General features: G+C 36.6%; 1 protein-coding gene across 1 annotated transcript in view; it reads left to right on the top strand.

Moving 5' to 3' along the window:
* Nucleotides 1-17,162, top strand: part of ADAM18 (ADAM metallopeptidase domain 18) — a 181,619-nt gene that overhangs the window by 40,785 nt on the left and 123,672 nt on the right. The window contains exons 8-10 of the mRNA XM_040643231.1: nucleotides 15,423-15,494; nucleotides 15,696-15,862; nucleotides 16,794-16,875. Of these exons, the coding sequence (XP_040499165.1) occupies nucleotides 15,423-15,494; nucleotides 15,696-15,862; nucleotides 16,794-16,875 (321 nt within the window). The remainder of the gene's footprint in view (nucleotides 1-15,422; nucleotides 15,495-15,695; nucleotides 15,863-16,793; nucleotides 16,876-17,162) is intronic.

Here is a 17,162-nt window from a genome sequence, read left to right on the forward strand (position 1 = left end):
AATAGTTTTTCATCTATCATCATTTTGACACATCGTTACCTGGAATCCTACTTCTGATACTTTGGTTACATCCATATCCATTATTTCTGTGGCAGAGGCCACCTACTACACTGTCTTTTCTTTGCTGGGGGGGTTCTCCCTCTTGTCATTCTGATGAGGAGAGGTTGCAGGGTTGTCCAGAGCCTCAAATTATGTGACTGGGTCCCTAGGTCCAGGCTCCCTTTGTTTTATAGGGATCTTAGGGATGTGGCTTCTTCTTTTAAAATGATTTATTTATTATTATGGCAGCCAACCAGCAAGAGAGGGAACAGAAGCAGGGGAGTGGGGAGGAAGACAGGCTCCTGCAGTGAGGAGCCGGATGAGGGACTCCTTTCCGGAATGCCGGGATCACGCCAGCCGTTAAGACAGGCGCTCAATGACTGCGCCACCCAGGCTCCCGGGTTGTGGGCTTCTTGATTTTCAGCTCCTTTCTGGGGGAGGGGCCTGACAGTGCCGATACTCAGCAACCCTGCAGTTTGGTAGAGCTCCGGTCCCCTGCGAGGGGATGGATGGGCACCTCTGAGCCGGTATTTCCAGGCTTTTGCTCCCTGGCGGCTTTCCTGGCGGTCTGCTGAAGCCTCTGAGAGCTTCAGAGCAGCAGCGGCGACTCATCCTCTGTCTCAGAACAGAGGGATTATGCCCGCTTCTCTACTAATGTTCTGGCCACTTTAACTCCCTGTTTCTGTTGGTGCTGCTCTCACCTGCAGCGTCCCGGGATGTGGCGCCCCACACCGGGCGTCTCCAGCCTCACTTCCAGGGCCGGGCGCGCTCTCAGTCTTTGTGTTTCTAACGCCGCCAGCTGCCCCGCGCGCGCTCCGGAAGCTCCCGGTCTCAGTCTGGATCCAGTGAGCGCACCGGGATTCCGGTGATCCGCGAGATGCCTGGTGGCGCGTTTACCCGGCTCACGGTCTCAGTCTGCTGTTTTGCGGTGCCGACCGCGAGCCCGCCTGCTCTCCCGTGCAAGTGGCTACTGCTTCCCGGCGCCCGAACGCAGCGGCTCCCTCCCCTTTCCGTTTATCTTCCGATATCTGTGCACGGTTTCATGGCTCCCCGCTTCGTACCTCAATACTCAGCGCTGCAGATGTTCATTTGTAGAGATCCAGATGCATCTTCCTGCGTCTCAGGCTGGTTCCGTGGTTGTTTAGGCTGGTCTGGTACCTATCCAGCTCGACTCAGGGGACCGGCTGAAAAAGGTGTCTCCTACTCCTCCGCCATCTTAACCGGAAGTCCTGATGGACATATTTCTTAATTATTATGCATTCAAGTCCAATATATGATTTTTATCATTATCTTTTCCATTTAAGAAATATTTTCTTACTCCAAGGACGTAAATATTTTTACTTCTGTTTTGGAATTTATTTTTATTTACCTTTTCACATACAGTTTTATGATCATCTCTAATTGGTAAAAATATGTGGTGTGAAGTAGGGGTTAAAGTTTATTTTTTCCATATTCATTTGCTCCAACACCATTTCTAGAAAGACCTGTCTTATTTCATTCAATTTTGCTGGCAATTTTTTAAAACATCAAGTAATGGAATATGTATGGCCTATTTCTCTCAAATCTCTCTTTTCTTTTCCCCCCATTGGTTAATTTATATTTTGTTAAATCAATTCTACACTATACTGATTACTATAGCTTTATTTCCATTTAATCTATGTTTAAATCCTCTTCTTATTCTTCACTATTGCTTTGACTGTTCTGGGTCTTTTTCCTTTAAACATATTTTAGAATTATTCTAAATTTACACACACACACACACACACACACAGAATGCATAATACAGCTGTGATTTTGATTCGGGGATTGCATTGAATGCGTATATCACTTTGGGAAGAATTGTCATCTTAACAGTATTGAGTCTTCCAATCTAATACACACACATCTTTACATTTTTTTGTTAATTCTTTCACCAGTATTCTGTTGTTTTCCGGAACATCCTTTTTAGTTTTATTGTTATGCATTTGATGGTCTATAGTAATATATTTTTTTTACTTTAACATTTCAATTTTTCTTGTTAGTTTATGGAAATACTATTGATATGTACGTATTCATTTTATATCCTGTGATCATGCCTAATTGGATTGTTAACTCTTTTGAGGTTTTTTTTAGCTTCTTATTTGAATAATGATATTTTTAATTTCTCTTTTCTAATCTTAGATTTCCTTTTCTAGTTTTTGTATTTTTTACTTCTTTACTTGTAATTCCTTTTCTTGCTTTGTTATCTTAGCTTGGTTCTCTAATACATATGAATGTATTGTGTATATTCCTAACTTCCCCCCTACCTTATACAGTAGCTATTTTATATGTTACTTAATTATTATATTTTACTCATTTTTACAAATCATGGATTTTTTTACTTAATATTCTGTTTGGGATTTTAGGGTTTGTGTTTAAGAAATAATGATATCTAATGTCCTTCCTTATAATGTTTTATTTCATCGTATTAAGCTTATGCAAGTCTCATAAAATGAGTTATTATGTTTTTTTCAAGATTTATACATTATGGGTTTGATTTCTTCCATGTGTATTTGGAAGCATTCACATCTGAAGCCATGTAGATCTTAAGTTTGCTTAAAGGGAATATTTTTAAGTACTGATTTAATTGCTTTGACATATATAAAGCAGTTCAGATTTATTTATTTTTGTTTCACTTTCTGTAAGTTAGGTTTTCAAGGTTTTTTTAAATATCATATAAGTTTTCAAATTATTGAAATACATTTATTGAAACTACCTACTTTTTATCTTTAAAAAATTGGTAACTTTGTAGTGATATCACCGTTTCTATTGCTCACCATTGCCATCAGTGATCTGATAGTGATCAAGATTTTCACTCTTAAGTTTTACAATGAAGTCATCAAATATGAAAATTAACATTCTTACAAAACTATTTACTCGTCTATAGATTTTGTTTGATTTTGACAGTTTCCCCACAAATGTTTTTCTTGTCCAACCTCTAATCCAGGATCCTACACTTCATTGAGTTATCGTTTCTTCTTTTCCTCTAGTATGTTATGGTATTATGGTCTTTCTTTGTGTTTCCTATACCTTGGAATGCTTCTTCTCTTTCCTGATACCTTTCTTGTATCGGAGAACAATTTCCAGTTGCCTTGCTGTATGTCCCTCAATATGAGTTTGTCCCATACTTTCTCATGATTATATCAAGACTATATTTTTTATAATATCAAAAATGTGATCTTTTCTTGTTAAGCTGTTGTTAAGGTAGTGCAGCTTTCATAACATGAATTAGGGTGTTTTTACCTTTTTCTTATATTCTGGAAGATTTGGGGTATGGATGTTTTAATTTCTTCTCTAAATGTCTGTAAGAATTCACTCTTGCAGCCCTCTTAGCCCAGCGATTCATTTTTTGGAAAGTTTTATTGCATATTCCATTTTGATGGTGATATGATTATATGTTTTTCAACTTTATCTGTGTAATTTTTGGTAAGCAGTGTTTTTAAATTTATCAACATTAAAAAATTATTGCAGAGTTAAGACGCTGGACTAGTAGGGGGGCTCTAGCTTGCCTTGTCCTTTGAACACAGTTAGATAAATATCAAGTCATTCTGAACACCCAAGAAATCAATCTGAGGACTGACAGAACAAACTGCCAACTAGAGGGACAAAAGAGGTCACATCATTGGAAGGTAAGAGGTAGGAGGAATGGAGACATGATTTGAGGGAGAAAAGAATCTGGAGTGCTACAGAGGGGAAAGAGCCATGATCACAGAGAAAGAAGAGGGAGAAAAAGCAGTGTGCAGGGGATTGCACAAGAAAAAACATTTCCCTAAAACCACTGACTGGAAAAATTGAGAGGAGCTGATTGTTGAAAGTGTTTATAAGCAGTAGGGCTCAAAGTCTGAAGTTTTAGAAGTTCATGTCATTGCCGGGATAGAGCCTGGCAGACACAGAAATGCTCCTGTGGAGAAGGAGGTCAGAGGCCCGGGAGCTGACAGTGTTGTCTGAGGATCCTCTGAATCACGTTGGGAGAGACAGTTTCCTTTCACTTTGGGAGAGGTGACACTGCCTCTCACAGGACAAAAGAGATGGCAGACACCATCGAGATGCTCTGTTCCTTAGCATAGGCACAGAGGCACCTGTTGAGGGCAGTTAATGTGGACACTGGCTTTTTGCTACACTACCGTAAATCTCAAGCACCTGCATGTTCATTCAACTGCTCATGTGGGACAAACCACCTCCAGCCACAGTGTAGCAAGAGCCTCCCCCAGAGGATCATTGTGGGCCTGCACTGCATCATGTTCCTAAAATTGAAGTTTTGAAACCCAACTGCTATGCCTGAGATAAAAGACAGGAGCACTGAGCAACTGGGTAGGCAGAAGGCTCGGACACAGACAGGGTGAAGGGAGGGATCTGAGGGACCCCTGGGACACATGAGCAGAGATTGTTCAGTCTTCTGGGAGGGCTTCCTGAACAGTGACAGGTGCAAATTTCCCTCTTTGGGGATGAGAGTGAGCTAATGCCAATTTTATCCCCAGCCCATCAGCACGGATGGACTTGAGTGATGAGCACAGTGCCAACAGTGCAGACCCTATCATACTAAAGGAGTCTAACCAATAAGAACATCTAACAATTATAAATATTTATGCCCCCAACTTGGGAGCACCCAAATATATAAATCAATTAATAACAAACACAAAGAAACTCATAGATAATAATACAATAATAGTAGGGGACTTAAACACCTCACTTAGAGCAATGGGCAGATCATCAAAGCAGAAAACCGACAAGGAAACAAAGGCTTTGGATGACACACTGAACCAGATGGACTTAACAGATATACTCAGAACATTTCATTCTAAAACAGCAGAATACACATTCTTCTCAAGGGCACATGGAACATTTTCCAGAATAGATCACATACCGGGTCACAAATCAGGTTTCAACTGGTACAAAAAACTGAGATCATACCATGCATATTTTCAAACCTCAAAGCTATGAAAGTAAAAGTCACCTACAGGAAAAAAAAAATTGGAAAGACCACCAATACATGGAGGTTAAAGAACATCCTACTGAAGAATGAATGGGTTAACCAGGAAATTAAAGAAGAAATGAAGAAATAGATAGAAGCAAATGAAAATGAAAACATGACAGTCTGAAACTTTTGGGATGCAGCAAAAGTAGTCAAAAGAGGGAAGAATATAGCAATGCAGGCATTCCTCAAAAAAAACAAGAAAAGTCTCAAATATACAACCTAACCTAAACCTAAAGGAGCATCAAAAAGAATAGTAAATAAAGCCTAAGTCAGGAGAAGAAGGATAATAATAAAGATAAGAGCAGAAAGCAATGATAAACAAACAAGCAAACAAACAAACAAACAAAAATCCAGATGGATCAGTGAATCTAGGAGCTGGTTCTTTGAAATAATTAATAAAATTGATAAACTTCTAGCCAGACTTTTCAAAAAGAAAAGAGAAAGGACCCAAATAAAATCATGAATGAAAGAGATCACAACCAACACTGCAGAAATACAATCATAAGAATATATTATGAAAAATATGCCAAAAATTGCACAATTGGGAAGAAATAGATAAGTTACTATAAATATATAAACTACCAAAATTGAAACAAGATGAAACAGAAAATTTGAACAGACCCATAACCAGTAAAGAAATTGAAGCAGTAATCAAAAATCTCCTAACATACTCCAGGGCCAGACGGCCTCCAGCAGAATTCTACCAAACATTTAAAGAAGCATTAATACCTATTCTTCAGAAGTTGTTTCAAAAAATGGAAATGGAAGAAACTTCCATTTCCAACTTCCAAACTTCCAAACTTCCAAAACTTCCAAACTCATCCTATGAAGCCAGCATTTCCTTGATCCCAAAACCAAAGACCTGCAACAAAGAGAATTATAGACCAATATCCCTGATGAACATAGATGCCAAAATTCTCCCAAGATACTAGCTAATAGGATCCAACAGTATATTAAAAGGATTGTTCACCATGACCAAATGGAATTTATTCTTGGATTGCAGGCGTGGTTCAACATCCAGAAATCAATCAGTGTGATACACAACCTTAATAAAAGAAAGGACAAGAACCATATGATTCTCTCAATAGATGCAGAAAAAGCATTTCACAAAATATAGCATCTTTTCTTGATAAAAAATCTCTGCAGTGTAGGGATAGAGGGGACACACCTCAATATCATAAAAGGCACATATGAAAGACAACAGCTAATAACATCCTCAATGGGAAAAACAGAACTTTTCCTCTGTGGTCAGGACCAAGACAGGGATGTCCACCGTCACCGTTGTTTTTTTTAACATAGTACTGGAAGTTCTTGCCTCAGCAACCAGACAACAAAAAAAATACAAAAGACATCCAAATCAGCAAGGAAGAAGTCAAACTTTCACTATTTGCAGATGACATGATACTCTGTAGAAAACCCAAAACACTCCATCAAAAATTTGCTGGGACTGATACACAAATTCAGTAAAGTCATGGGCTACAAAATAAAGATACAGAAATATGTTGCATTTCTATATGCTAATAATGAAGCAGCAGAAAGAAATCAAGGAATCAATCCCATTTACAATTGCACCAAAAACCATACTATAGTTAGGAATACACGTAACTAAAGAGAGAAAAGATCTGTACTCTGAAAACTATAGAACACTTATGAAAGAAATTGAAGAGGAATGGGAAAGCATTCCATGCTCATGGATTGTAAGAACAAATATTGTTAAAATTTCTATACTACCCAAAGTGAACTATACATTTAGTACAATCCCTATCAAAACACCACAGCGTTTTTCACAGAACTAGATCAAACAATCCTAAAATTTGTACTGAACCACGAAAGACCCTGAATAGCCAAAGCAATCTTGAAAAAGAAAAGCAGAGCATCACAATTCTGGATTTCAAAGAATAATATTACAAAGCTCTAGTCATCAAGACAGTATGATAAACACATAGATGAATGAAACAGAATAGAAAACCCAGAAATGGGCCCTCAATGCTATGGTCAACTAATCATCAACAAATCAGGAGAGAATATTCTATCTAAAAAAAAGACAGACTTCAACAAGTGGTGTTGGGCAAACTGGATATCAACACACAAAAGAATGAGACTGGACCACTTTCTACACCATCCACAAAAATAAATTAAAAATTTGTGAAAGACCTAAATATGAGACAGGAAACCATCAAAATTGTAGAGGAGAACAGAGGCAGCAACCTCTTTGACATCGGCTGCAACAACTTTTTACTGGACACATCTCTGGAGGCAAGGGAAACAAAAGCAAAAATTAACTATTTGGCCTTCATCATGATAAAACACTTCTGTGCAGTGAAGGAAACATTAAATAAAGCTAGAACGCAACCTATGGAATGGGAGAAGATATTTGCAAATGACATATCTGATGAAAGGTTAATATCCAAAATGTATAAAGAATTTATTAAACTCAACAACAAAAACCAAACAATCTGGTTAAGAAATGGTCAGAAGACATGAATAGACATATTCCCAAAGAAGATATACAGATGGCTAACAAACACATGACAAGATGCTCAACTCACTCACCACCAGAGAAATACAAATCAAAACCATGATGAGATACCACCTCATACCTGTCAGAATGGCTAAAATTAACAACACAGGAGGCAACAGGTGTGGTGAAGACGCAGAGAAAGGGGAACTCTTTCACACTCTTGGTGGCAAACTCTAAGAGACTATTAACTGTAGAGAACAAACTGGAAGTTGATGGATGGGGGAGGTGGGCTAGATGGATGTTGGGTATTAAGGAGGGAACATTTCGTGATAAGCCCTGGCTGTTATATGTAAGTGATGAATCACTAAATTCTACTTCTGAAACCAACTTTACAGTGGATGTTAACCAACTAGAATTTAAACAAGAACTTGAAACCTACAAAGAGAAAAAAATAAAATAAAAATTATTGGCCTAAACATTTTAATAATCCATTATTATCCTTTTATTATCTTGTAGGATGTATTTTTTGGCCTCTCTTTTATTCCTGATATTGGTAATTTATATCATCCCTCAATTTCATGATAGTACTTATTAGGGGTGTATCAATTATATCCATCTTTTCAAAGAACCTTTATTTTTATTCCTTGATTTTGATGTTTATTTCCCAATTTATTGCTTTCTTTTTTTTTATTTAAACCAAAACTGTTTTTTTTTCAATTTTTTTCTTCAAAAAAAAATATTCTTTTTAGTGTTCCATGATTCATTGTTTTTGTATAACACCCAAGTGCTCATTGCAATAAGTGCCTTCCTTAATAACCATCACCAGGGCAACCTGTCCCCCCATCCCCTTCCCCTCTGAAACCCTCAGTCTGTTTCACGGTGTCCATAGTGTCTCATGGTTCTTCTCCCCCTCTGATTTTCCTCCCTTCATTTTTCCCTTCCTTCTCCGAATGTCCTCCATGTTATTCCTTTTGTTCCACATATGAGTGAAACCATATGATAGTTGTCTTTTTCTGCTTAGCTTGTTTCACTTAGCATAATCCCCTCCAGTTCCATCCATGTTGTTGCAAATGATGGCTATTCAGTCTTTCTGATGGCTGAGTAATACTCCATTGTACCACATTTTCTTTATCCATTTGTCTGTTGAAGGACATCTTGGCTCCTTCCACAGTTTGGCTGTTGTGGACATTGCTGCTATGAACATTGGGGTGCATGTGGCCCTTCTTTCACTACATCTGTATCTTTGAAGTAAATACCCAGTAGTGCAATTGTTGGGTCATAGGGTAGCTCTATTTTTAACTTTTTGAGGAATCTCCACATTGTTTTCCAAAGTGGTTGTACCAATTTGCATTCCCACCAACAGTGTAAGAGGGTTCCCCTTTCTCCACATCCCCTCCAACATTTCTCATTTCCTGCCTTGTTAATTTTTGCCATTCTAACTGGTGTAAGGTGGTATCTCAATGTGGTTTTGATTTGTGTTTCTCTGATAGCTAATGATGTTGAACATATTTTCATGTGTCTGTTAGCCATTCATATGTGTTCTTTGGAAAAGTATCTGTTCATGTCTTCTGTCCATTTTTTGACTTGATTATTTGTTTTTTGGGTGTTGAGTTTGAGAAGTTCTTTATAGATCTTGGATACCAGCCCTTTATATGAAATGTCATTTGCAAATATCTTCTCCCATTCCGTGGGTTGCCTGTTAGTTTTGTTGACTGTTTCCTTTGCTGTGCAGAAGCTTTTTATCTTGATGAAGTTCCAAAAGTTCATTTTTGCTTTTGTTTCCCTTGCCTTTGGAGACATGTCATGAAAGAAGTTGCTATAGCTGATGTCAAAGACATTACTGCCTATGTTCTCCTCTAGGATTTTGGTGGATTCCTGTCTCACACTGAGGTCTTTCATCCATTTAGACTTTATCTTTGTGTATGGTGTGAGAGAATGGTCAAGTTTCATTCTTCTGTATATAGCTGTCCTATTTTCCCAGCACCATTTATTGAAGAGAATGTCTTTCTTCCACTGGATGTTTTTTTCCTGCTTTGTCAAAGATTAGTGGACCATAGATCTGAGGGTCCATTTCTAGAGTCTCTATTCTGTCCCATTGGTCTATGTGTCTGTTTTTGTGCCAGTACTGTGCTGTCTTTGTGATCACAGCTTTGTGGTATAGCTTGAAATCAGGCAACGTGATGTCCCCAGCTTTGTTTTTCTTTTTCAACATTTCCTTCACAATTTGGGGTCTTTTCTGGATCCATACAAATTTTAGGATTTTTTGTTCCAACTCTTTGAAAATGCCATTGGTATTTTGATTGGGATGGCATTGAAAGTGTAGATTGCTCTGGGCACCATAGACATTTTAACAACGTTTATTCTTCCGATCCGTGAGCACAGAAATTTTTCCATCTTTCTGTGTCTTCTTCAATTTCTTTCATAAGTGTTCTATAGTTTCTATAGTATAGATCCTTTACCTCTTTGGCTAGGTTTATTCCAAGGTATCTTATGGGTTTTAGTGCTATTGTAAATGGAATCGATTCCCTAAATTTTCTTTCTACAGTTACATTGTTAGTGTATAGAAAAGCAACTGATTTCTGTGCATTGATTTTGTAGCCTGCCACATTGCTGAATTGCTGTATGACTTTTAGTAATTTGGGGGTGGAGTCTTTTGGGTTTTCCACATAAAGTATCATGTCATCTGTGAAGAGAGAGTTTGACTTCTTCTTTTCCAATTTGAATATGATATTCCAATTTGAGAATGATATTCACTGTGGGCTTTTCATAGATTTTTTTAATGAAATTGAGGAATGTTCTGTCTATCCCTACACTCTGCAGAGTTTTAATCAGGAAAGGATGTTGTATTTTGTCAAATGCTTTTTCTGCATCTATTGAGAGGATTATATTTTTCTTGTCTCTTCTCTTATTAATGTGTTCTATCACACTGATTGCATTGCGAATGTTGAACCACCCTTGCAACCCAGGCAAAAATCCCACCTGGTCATGAAGGATAATCCTTTTAATGTACTGTAGGATCCTATTGGCTCAGATCTTGTTGAGAATTTTGGCCTCTGTTTTCATTAGGGATATTGGTCTGTAATTTTCTGTTTTGATGGGTTCTTTGCCTGGTTTTGGGATCAAGGTAATGCTGGCTTCATAGAATGAGTTTGGAAGTTTTCCTTGATTCTGTTTTTTGAAACAGCTTCAGGAGAATAGGTATTAGTTCTTTTTTAAATGTTTGGTAGAATTCCTCTGGGAATCCATCAGGCCCTGGAGTCTTGTTTTTTGGGAGATTTTTGATCATTGCTCCAATTTCGTTACTGGTTATTGGTCTATTCAGGTTCTCGATTTCCTCCTGTTTAAGTCTTGGTAGTTTATAGGTTTCCAGGAAGGCATCCATTTCTTCCAGGTTGCTTAATTTGTTGGCATATAGTTGCTGATAATAATTTCTAGTAATTATTTCTATTTCCTTGGTGTTAGTAATGATCTCTCCCCTTTCATTCATAATTTTGTTAATTTGGGTCTTTTTTTTTTCTTTTTTTTGTATAGTCTCTAGTGGTTTATTGATTTTTATTAATTCCTTCAAAGAACTAGCTTCTAGTTTTGCTGATCTGCTCTACTGTATTTCTGGTGTTTAATACATTGATCTCTGCTCTAATTTTAATTATTTCTCTTCTCCTGCTTGGCTTAGGGTTTATTTGTTGTTCTTTCTCCTGTTCTTTAAGGTGTAAAGTTAACTCATGTATCTGGGATTTTTCTGTTTTTTTGAGTGAGGCTTGGATGGCTATGTATTTCCCCCTTAGGACCACCTTTGCAGTATCCCATAAGTTTTGGACCAATGTGCTTTCATTCTCATTGGTTTCCATGAATTATTTAAGTTCTTCTTTAATTTCCTGGTTGACCCAAACATTCTTAAGCAGGATGGTCTTTAGCTTCCAAGTGTTTGAATTCCCTCCAAATTTTTCCTTGTGATTGAGTTTCAGTTTCAAAGCATTGTGGTCTGAAAATATGCAGGGGATAATCTCAATATTTTGGTATCAGTTGAGATCTGATTTGTGATCTATGTGGTCTATTCTGGAGAAAATTCCGTGTGCGTTTGAGAAGAATGAGTATTCTGTTTTAGGGTGAAATGTTCTGTACATATCTATGAAGCCCATCTGGTCCAGTGTGTCATTCAAAGCTCTTGCTTCTTTGTTGAACTTCTGCTTAGATGATCTGTCTGTTGCTGAGAGTGGAGTGTTGATGTCTCCTACTATTAAAGTATTATTATCAATATGTTTCTTTATTTTGGTTAACAGTTGGCTTGTGTATGTATAATTGTGTAATTGTACAGTTATATGTTGGGGCGTCGGTCTGTTCTCATTGATCTTGGGAGGGGTCCTCTCTGCCTCTTGGACACAGATGCTTGTTTCCTTCCCCAGATTAGGGAAGTTCTCAGCTACAATTTGCTCAAAAATATCTTCTAGACCTCTCTCTCTCCCCATCCCCTCAGGGTTCCTAATAATTCTGACATTGGAAATTTTCATTGCATCATTAATCTTTCTCAGTCTGATTCCTTGAGCTTGAATCTTTTTTTCCCATGACTCCTCCATTTCCTTCTTTTCTATCCTCTTATCTTCTAGCTCACTAACTTGTTCTTCTGCTTCATTTACCCTAGCAGTATATGCAGTTTAGACTGCATTGCATTCATAACATTTTTAAGTTCAGCCTGAGTAGATCTCATTTCTGCCCTTAGAGATTCTATATTGTCACTAATATTTTTCTCAAGCACAGATATCCTCATAATTGTTACTCTGAAATCTATTTCTGACATCTTGCTTATATCCATATCCATTACGTCTGTGGCAGAGGCCATAGTCTCTGATTCTTTTCTTTGTTGGGGGTTCCTCCTCTTAGTCATTCTGTTGGAGGGTGGCTGAGGGAACATACAGAGTCCAAAGTATTCACCACAACCCAAGCAAGATGCACCTGATTTATTGGAACCTAGGGTTGCTGTCTTGTTCTTCCAGACTGTCTTCTGGCAGAGGGGACTGGTGCACTGTTACTGTTGGGGGAGGGGGGGCATGGGCTCAGTGAAAACCGGTTTTTTGGGTCTTTTGTTCTCTGGTGGCTTTCTGTGGCAGTTTTCCATGTGTCCTCTGAGAGTCAGAGCAGAAGTGACCACATCCAAACCTCTGTCTCAGAACAGAGAAATTGCAGTCTGCTCTTCACTGAGCTCTCCAGGAGATACTGTCTCCATTCCTGTCTGCGCTGCTAAAAAACGAGCCTCCCTGGTTGTTTGCCCCACAGCAACACTCCCAGAGGTGGAACCCAGGGCCAGGCCACCTCTGCCGTTTGTGCTTCTAACACCGCAAGCTGCCCGCAAATCGCACACTCATACTCCTGCAGCAACTCGTTCCTGTTTGGGGGCTGCACTAAAGTCCTTTCCCCACCGCTACCAGTCTGCAAGTCTGTGCCCAGTCCCAACGCTGGACACTTTTGTGCTCCTATGTTATTTCACCTTCCTGGAACCAGTGCTTATGGCGGCTCCCTCCCCCTTCTGTTTATCTTTCAATATCTGCACGCAGAATCATGGCTCTCTGCTTCATACCTCGAGACAGCCAGAGATTTTCTGCTTATAGAAATCCAGATATAACTTCTTACATTTCAGGTGATTTTTTGGGTGTTCAGAATGGTTTGGTAGATATCCAGCTAAATTCAGGGGACTGGTTGATATAGGGTCCCCTACTCCTCCACCGTCTTTTCCCTCCACTCTAATTTATTGCTTTCTTATCTTTACCTTGTTATTTCCCCCCTTTCAGTTTCTTTCATTTGGATAAGATCAGTGATTTTATGCATTTTTAATTTTATAATATATACACATTTAAAAATTTATCTGTAGTCAATGAATAACTAATACAAGAGTTTTTGTTTCTAGCAACACAAGTTTTGGTAAGATTTGTATCAACATTTGGGTTTTTATAAATAATTTTCTAATTCGTGTGTGTGTGTGTGTGTGTCTGTGACCCTTGGGTAATTTAGAATTGTATGGGTTAGATTCAAAATATTTGGGGATTTTCAAGTTATATTTCTGTGTTCATATCTAGTTTTATTCCATATTGGTAAAAGAGCCTAATCTGAATGATGTAAAATCTTGGAAATCTGTTGTGACTTCCTTTGTGGCCCAGTATATGGTCAATTTTATAAATGGTCCACATGCATTTGGAAAGGATTTAATACATTCTGCCCTTGTTAGATGCAGTGCTCTCTGTATATTAATGAGTCAAATATTTTAACTGCATTGTTCAGGCTTTCTATATTTATTACATTTTTGCCCTCTCATCCCATCAGTTAGTTACTAAGAGAATCATCTTAATATCCAGGGTTTCTTAAATTCTTTTAATTGTGTCCATTTTGTTTTCCAATTTTGGTGATGTGTATTATTCCCTACTAATTAAGCTTTGCCATGTCTTTTTTATATATTGAGAATTTTTACCTTGTGAAATAAACTTTTGGAGCTAGTGATATCTTCCAAAGTGTCATGACATTTAGTATATGAATTTATACTTCTACTCTGATGATCTTAAGTATTCTCAGATTGTCATAAATAACGATTTTTCTATTGTGTGGGGATATATTTCATATATATATATATATAAAACAACTGTCTAAAGTACTGTTTCTTTTATTATAAGGAAAACATTTTGACTGGAATATGTTTAACTTCTAATTCATCCAGTGGAAATATATAATTAATTTTCCATTACTTCTATTATCAACAATTGTAACAAGTAACCCATTTCAAGAACTATCATAATTTTGAGTAAACAAGCTACACAGATTTCTAAGATTTGGTAGGATTCCAATTTTTCAATTTGCAAAGATAGCAACTTTTGCAGAAGTATTAAGCATTTTCCAAAATATGACTCCAAAGAACACGTGTTTACTAAGTTCCCAAATAAGTAAGAATTTATGTCCTCTCACCTGGGTGGCTCAGTTGTTTCAGTATCTGACTTTGGCTCAAGTCATGATCCCAGGATCCTGAGATCGAGTCCCACATTGAGCTCCTTCCTCAGTGGGAAGCCTGCTTCTCCTTCTACCTGCAGCTCCCCCTGCTTGTGCTCTCTCTCTCACTCTGTCTGACAAATAAATTTTTAAAAAATGTTTTTTTAAAAAAAGAATTTATGTTCTCTCAAGAATTTACCAGTTTCAAAGGATAACATATTTTTTTCTCCTTGCCTTTACATAATTTAATCTTATTTATCAAAATTTGTAGAATCCTTAAGCCACACAATTTTTAATTTTTTTGTAATTGTGATTTTTGGTTTTTATTCTTTAGAAATATTTGAGCATTTTGATTTTATAAATATTTATTTATCTGATTTTTTTTAACCAACCATGTATATGACAAGAGGTTTTGTGATTCCCTCTGTGTCGTAGAAAATGACTGTTATTTTCTCTGTGTCTAGCTGAAGAAATCCCATTATATTAAGGAGGAATCTATGAAGTTCTTTTAGGAACTCTTGATTTCAATTGTTTCTGTTTGAGAGTGTCTTTAAAATATTAACAATTGAGGGGCACCTGGGTGGCTCAGTTGTTAAGCGTCTACCTTCGGCTCAAGGTGTGATCCCGGTGTTCTGGGATCGAGCCCCACATCAGGCTCCTCCACTGGGAGCCTGCTTCTTCCTCTCCCATTCCCCCTGATTGTGTTCCCTCTCTCACTGTCTCTCTCTCTGTCAAATAAATAAATAAAATCTTTAAAAAAAAAACAATTGAGAATTTATTTCAAAAACCTATGTTTTTTTTGTTGTTTCTTTTATCATATGTGCTACTATCTTTATATTAGTATGATTTATATTGTTTGACAAATCCTATGGTTTACCTGCCTGGTATGAGCAAGATATATGCACCATAAAAAATTGCTATTGCTAACATTTTTAAAAGAATCACTTAAAAATTTTTTTTCAGTATGATTATATGGGATCAGAAACATTGGCTGTAACACAGAAAATTATCCAAATTATTGGTCTTGTCAACACTGTAAGTTTTAAGTTTTTTACATTTATAGTTTTATGAAAAATTATTGAAACTGATTTCTAATCTATTATGACAAATTAATGACTTAAAAATCTTCAGTTGTTAATATTCAAAATAATAAGCTGAACTTATTCTTTATTTTTGTGTAGTCTTGAAGTAATGACTAATGTTATTTGAATAAGTATGCCATAAATCTTATTTTAGATGTTTACTCAGTTCAAATTGACTGTGATGCTGTCCTCCTTGGAATTGTGGTCAGATAAAAACAAAATTTCTACCAACGGGGATGCTGATGATTTATTACAAAGATTTTTCACATGGAAACGGGACTATCTTATCCTACGACCCCATGACGTAGCATTCTTACTTATGTAAGCACAGTGTTCTACATTTAAAAAGATATTAAATAATTTCATTAATTTGGTAATTTAATGCATTTATTGGGTTCTTCAAATTTCTGTAGGCCCCTCTTAAAATTTTAAATAAACATAGCTATTGCCACAGATGCAAAGTATAGTTGAAAATATGATAAAAATAAAAACAACATAAATAAGTTATATAAAAATATATTTTGGAATATGTAAAAAGTGTTGCTTTTCATAAAGTTTTATGATGTTGACTATACTACAGAATACATATAAGCTTTAGCTTAATAATGTAAAAATTGGCACTATTCAGTTAATATTGCCTACAATATGTTAATACATTTCGTGTCTACTCTTTGACTAAAAATGATGTTTTTGGTAATAATTTAATTTAAGAAAATGTTTGCATTTCAGACAGGCAAGACTTCTTATTCCACAAGTTAAAAACTCCTTTTGTTTTAACTTTTAGTAACAAAAAGAGTGCATGCAATACAAGGGAAACAGAGGAGAATTCAAGATAGTAAAATTTTATCAAGTCTAGGAGTTAGGAGAGGAGAGAAAATTGGATTTAAAGTGAATTGTAGGGACACCTGGGTAGCTCAGTTGGTTAAGTGTCCAACTCAGGTTTAGCTGGGGTCATGATCTCAGGGTCATGAGATGGAGCCCCGGCTATGCACTCAGTGAGGAGTCTGCTTGAGATTCTCTTCCTCTCCTTCTGCTCCTCCCCCACTCAAATAAATAAATCTTTAATTAAAAAATAATATGAATTATAGTTTTTCAATGATTTGAGCATTTTGTATAATATGTTAGATAATACCCAGATAAATTGGTTTGAAAAATTATTTTAAATTTTATGGGAGATTTAATTTAATAAATGAGCTAGTAAATTGTTCTGAATGAGTATGGCAATAAAAAAGGCTATACAATAATGATGTAGTTACAGGAAACATCCTACATATTTGGGAGCAACATTTCCTGGCACAATATGCAATAAAAACTATGATGCAGATATTGCTATGGTATGTAATTTTTATCCTTCTTTACTAGTTTTCTAAACTTTATATTGTATTTTATATTATTTTATATAGCTAAATAGTGTATAATAAAAGTAGACATATTAATTTGACATTTTCTTCTATATGTGTATTATCTTGTTGGTACAAAATATTTTAATCTCAGAAAGTTTATTTAAATGTATAGATTATAACATAAAGCGAAAGTGTAACATACATTAATATACTTATTCAACAAGTACACAAAATGATTAACATTTATCTCAGATTTTCTAAGGATATAAAACAATAGA

This window comes from Ursus maritimus, unplaced genomic scaffold, assembly GCF_017311325.1.
Source record: "Ursus maritimus isolate PB19 unplaced genomic scaffold, ASM1731132v1 scaffold_28, whole genome shotgun sequence".
In the NCBI taxonomy this organism is placed as follows: Eukaryota; Metazoa; Chordata; class Mammalia; order Carnivora; family Ursidae; genus Ursus; species Ursus maritimus.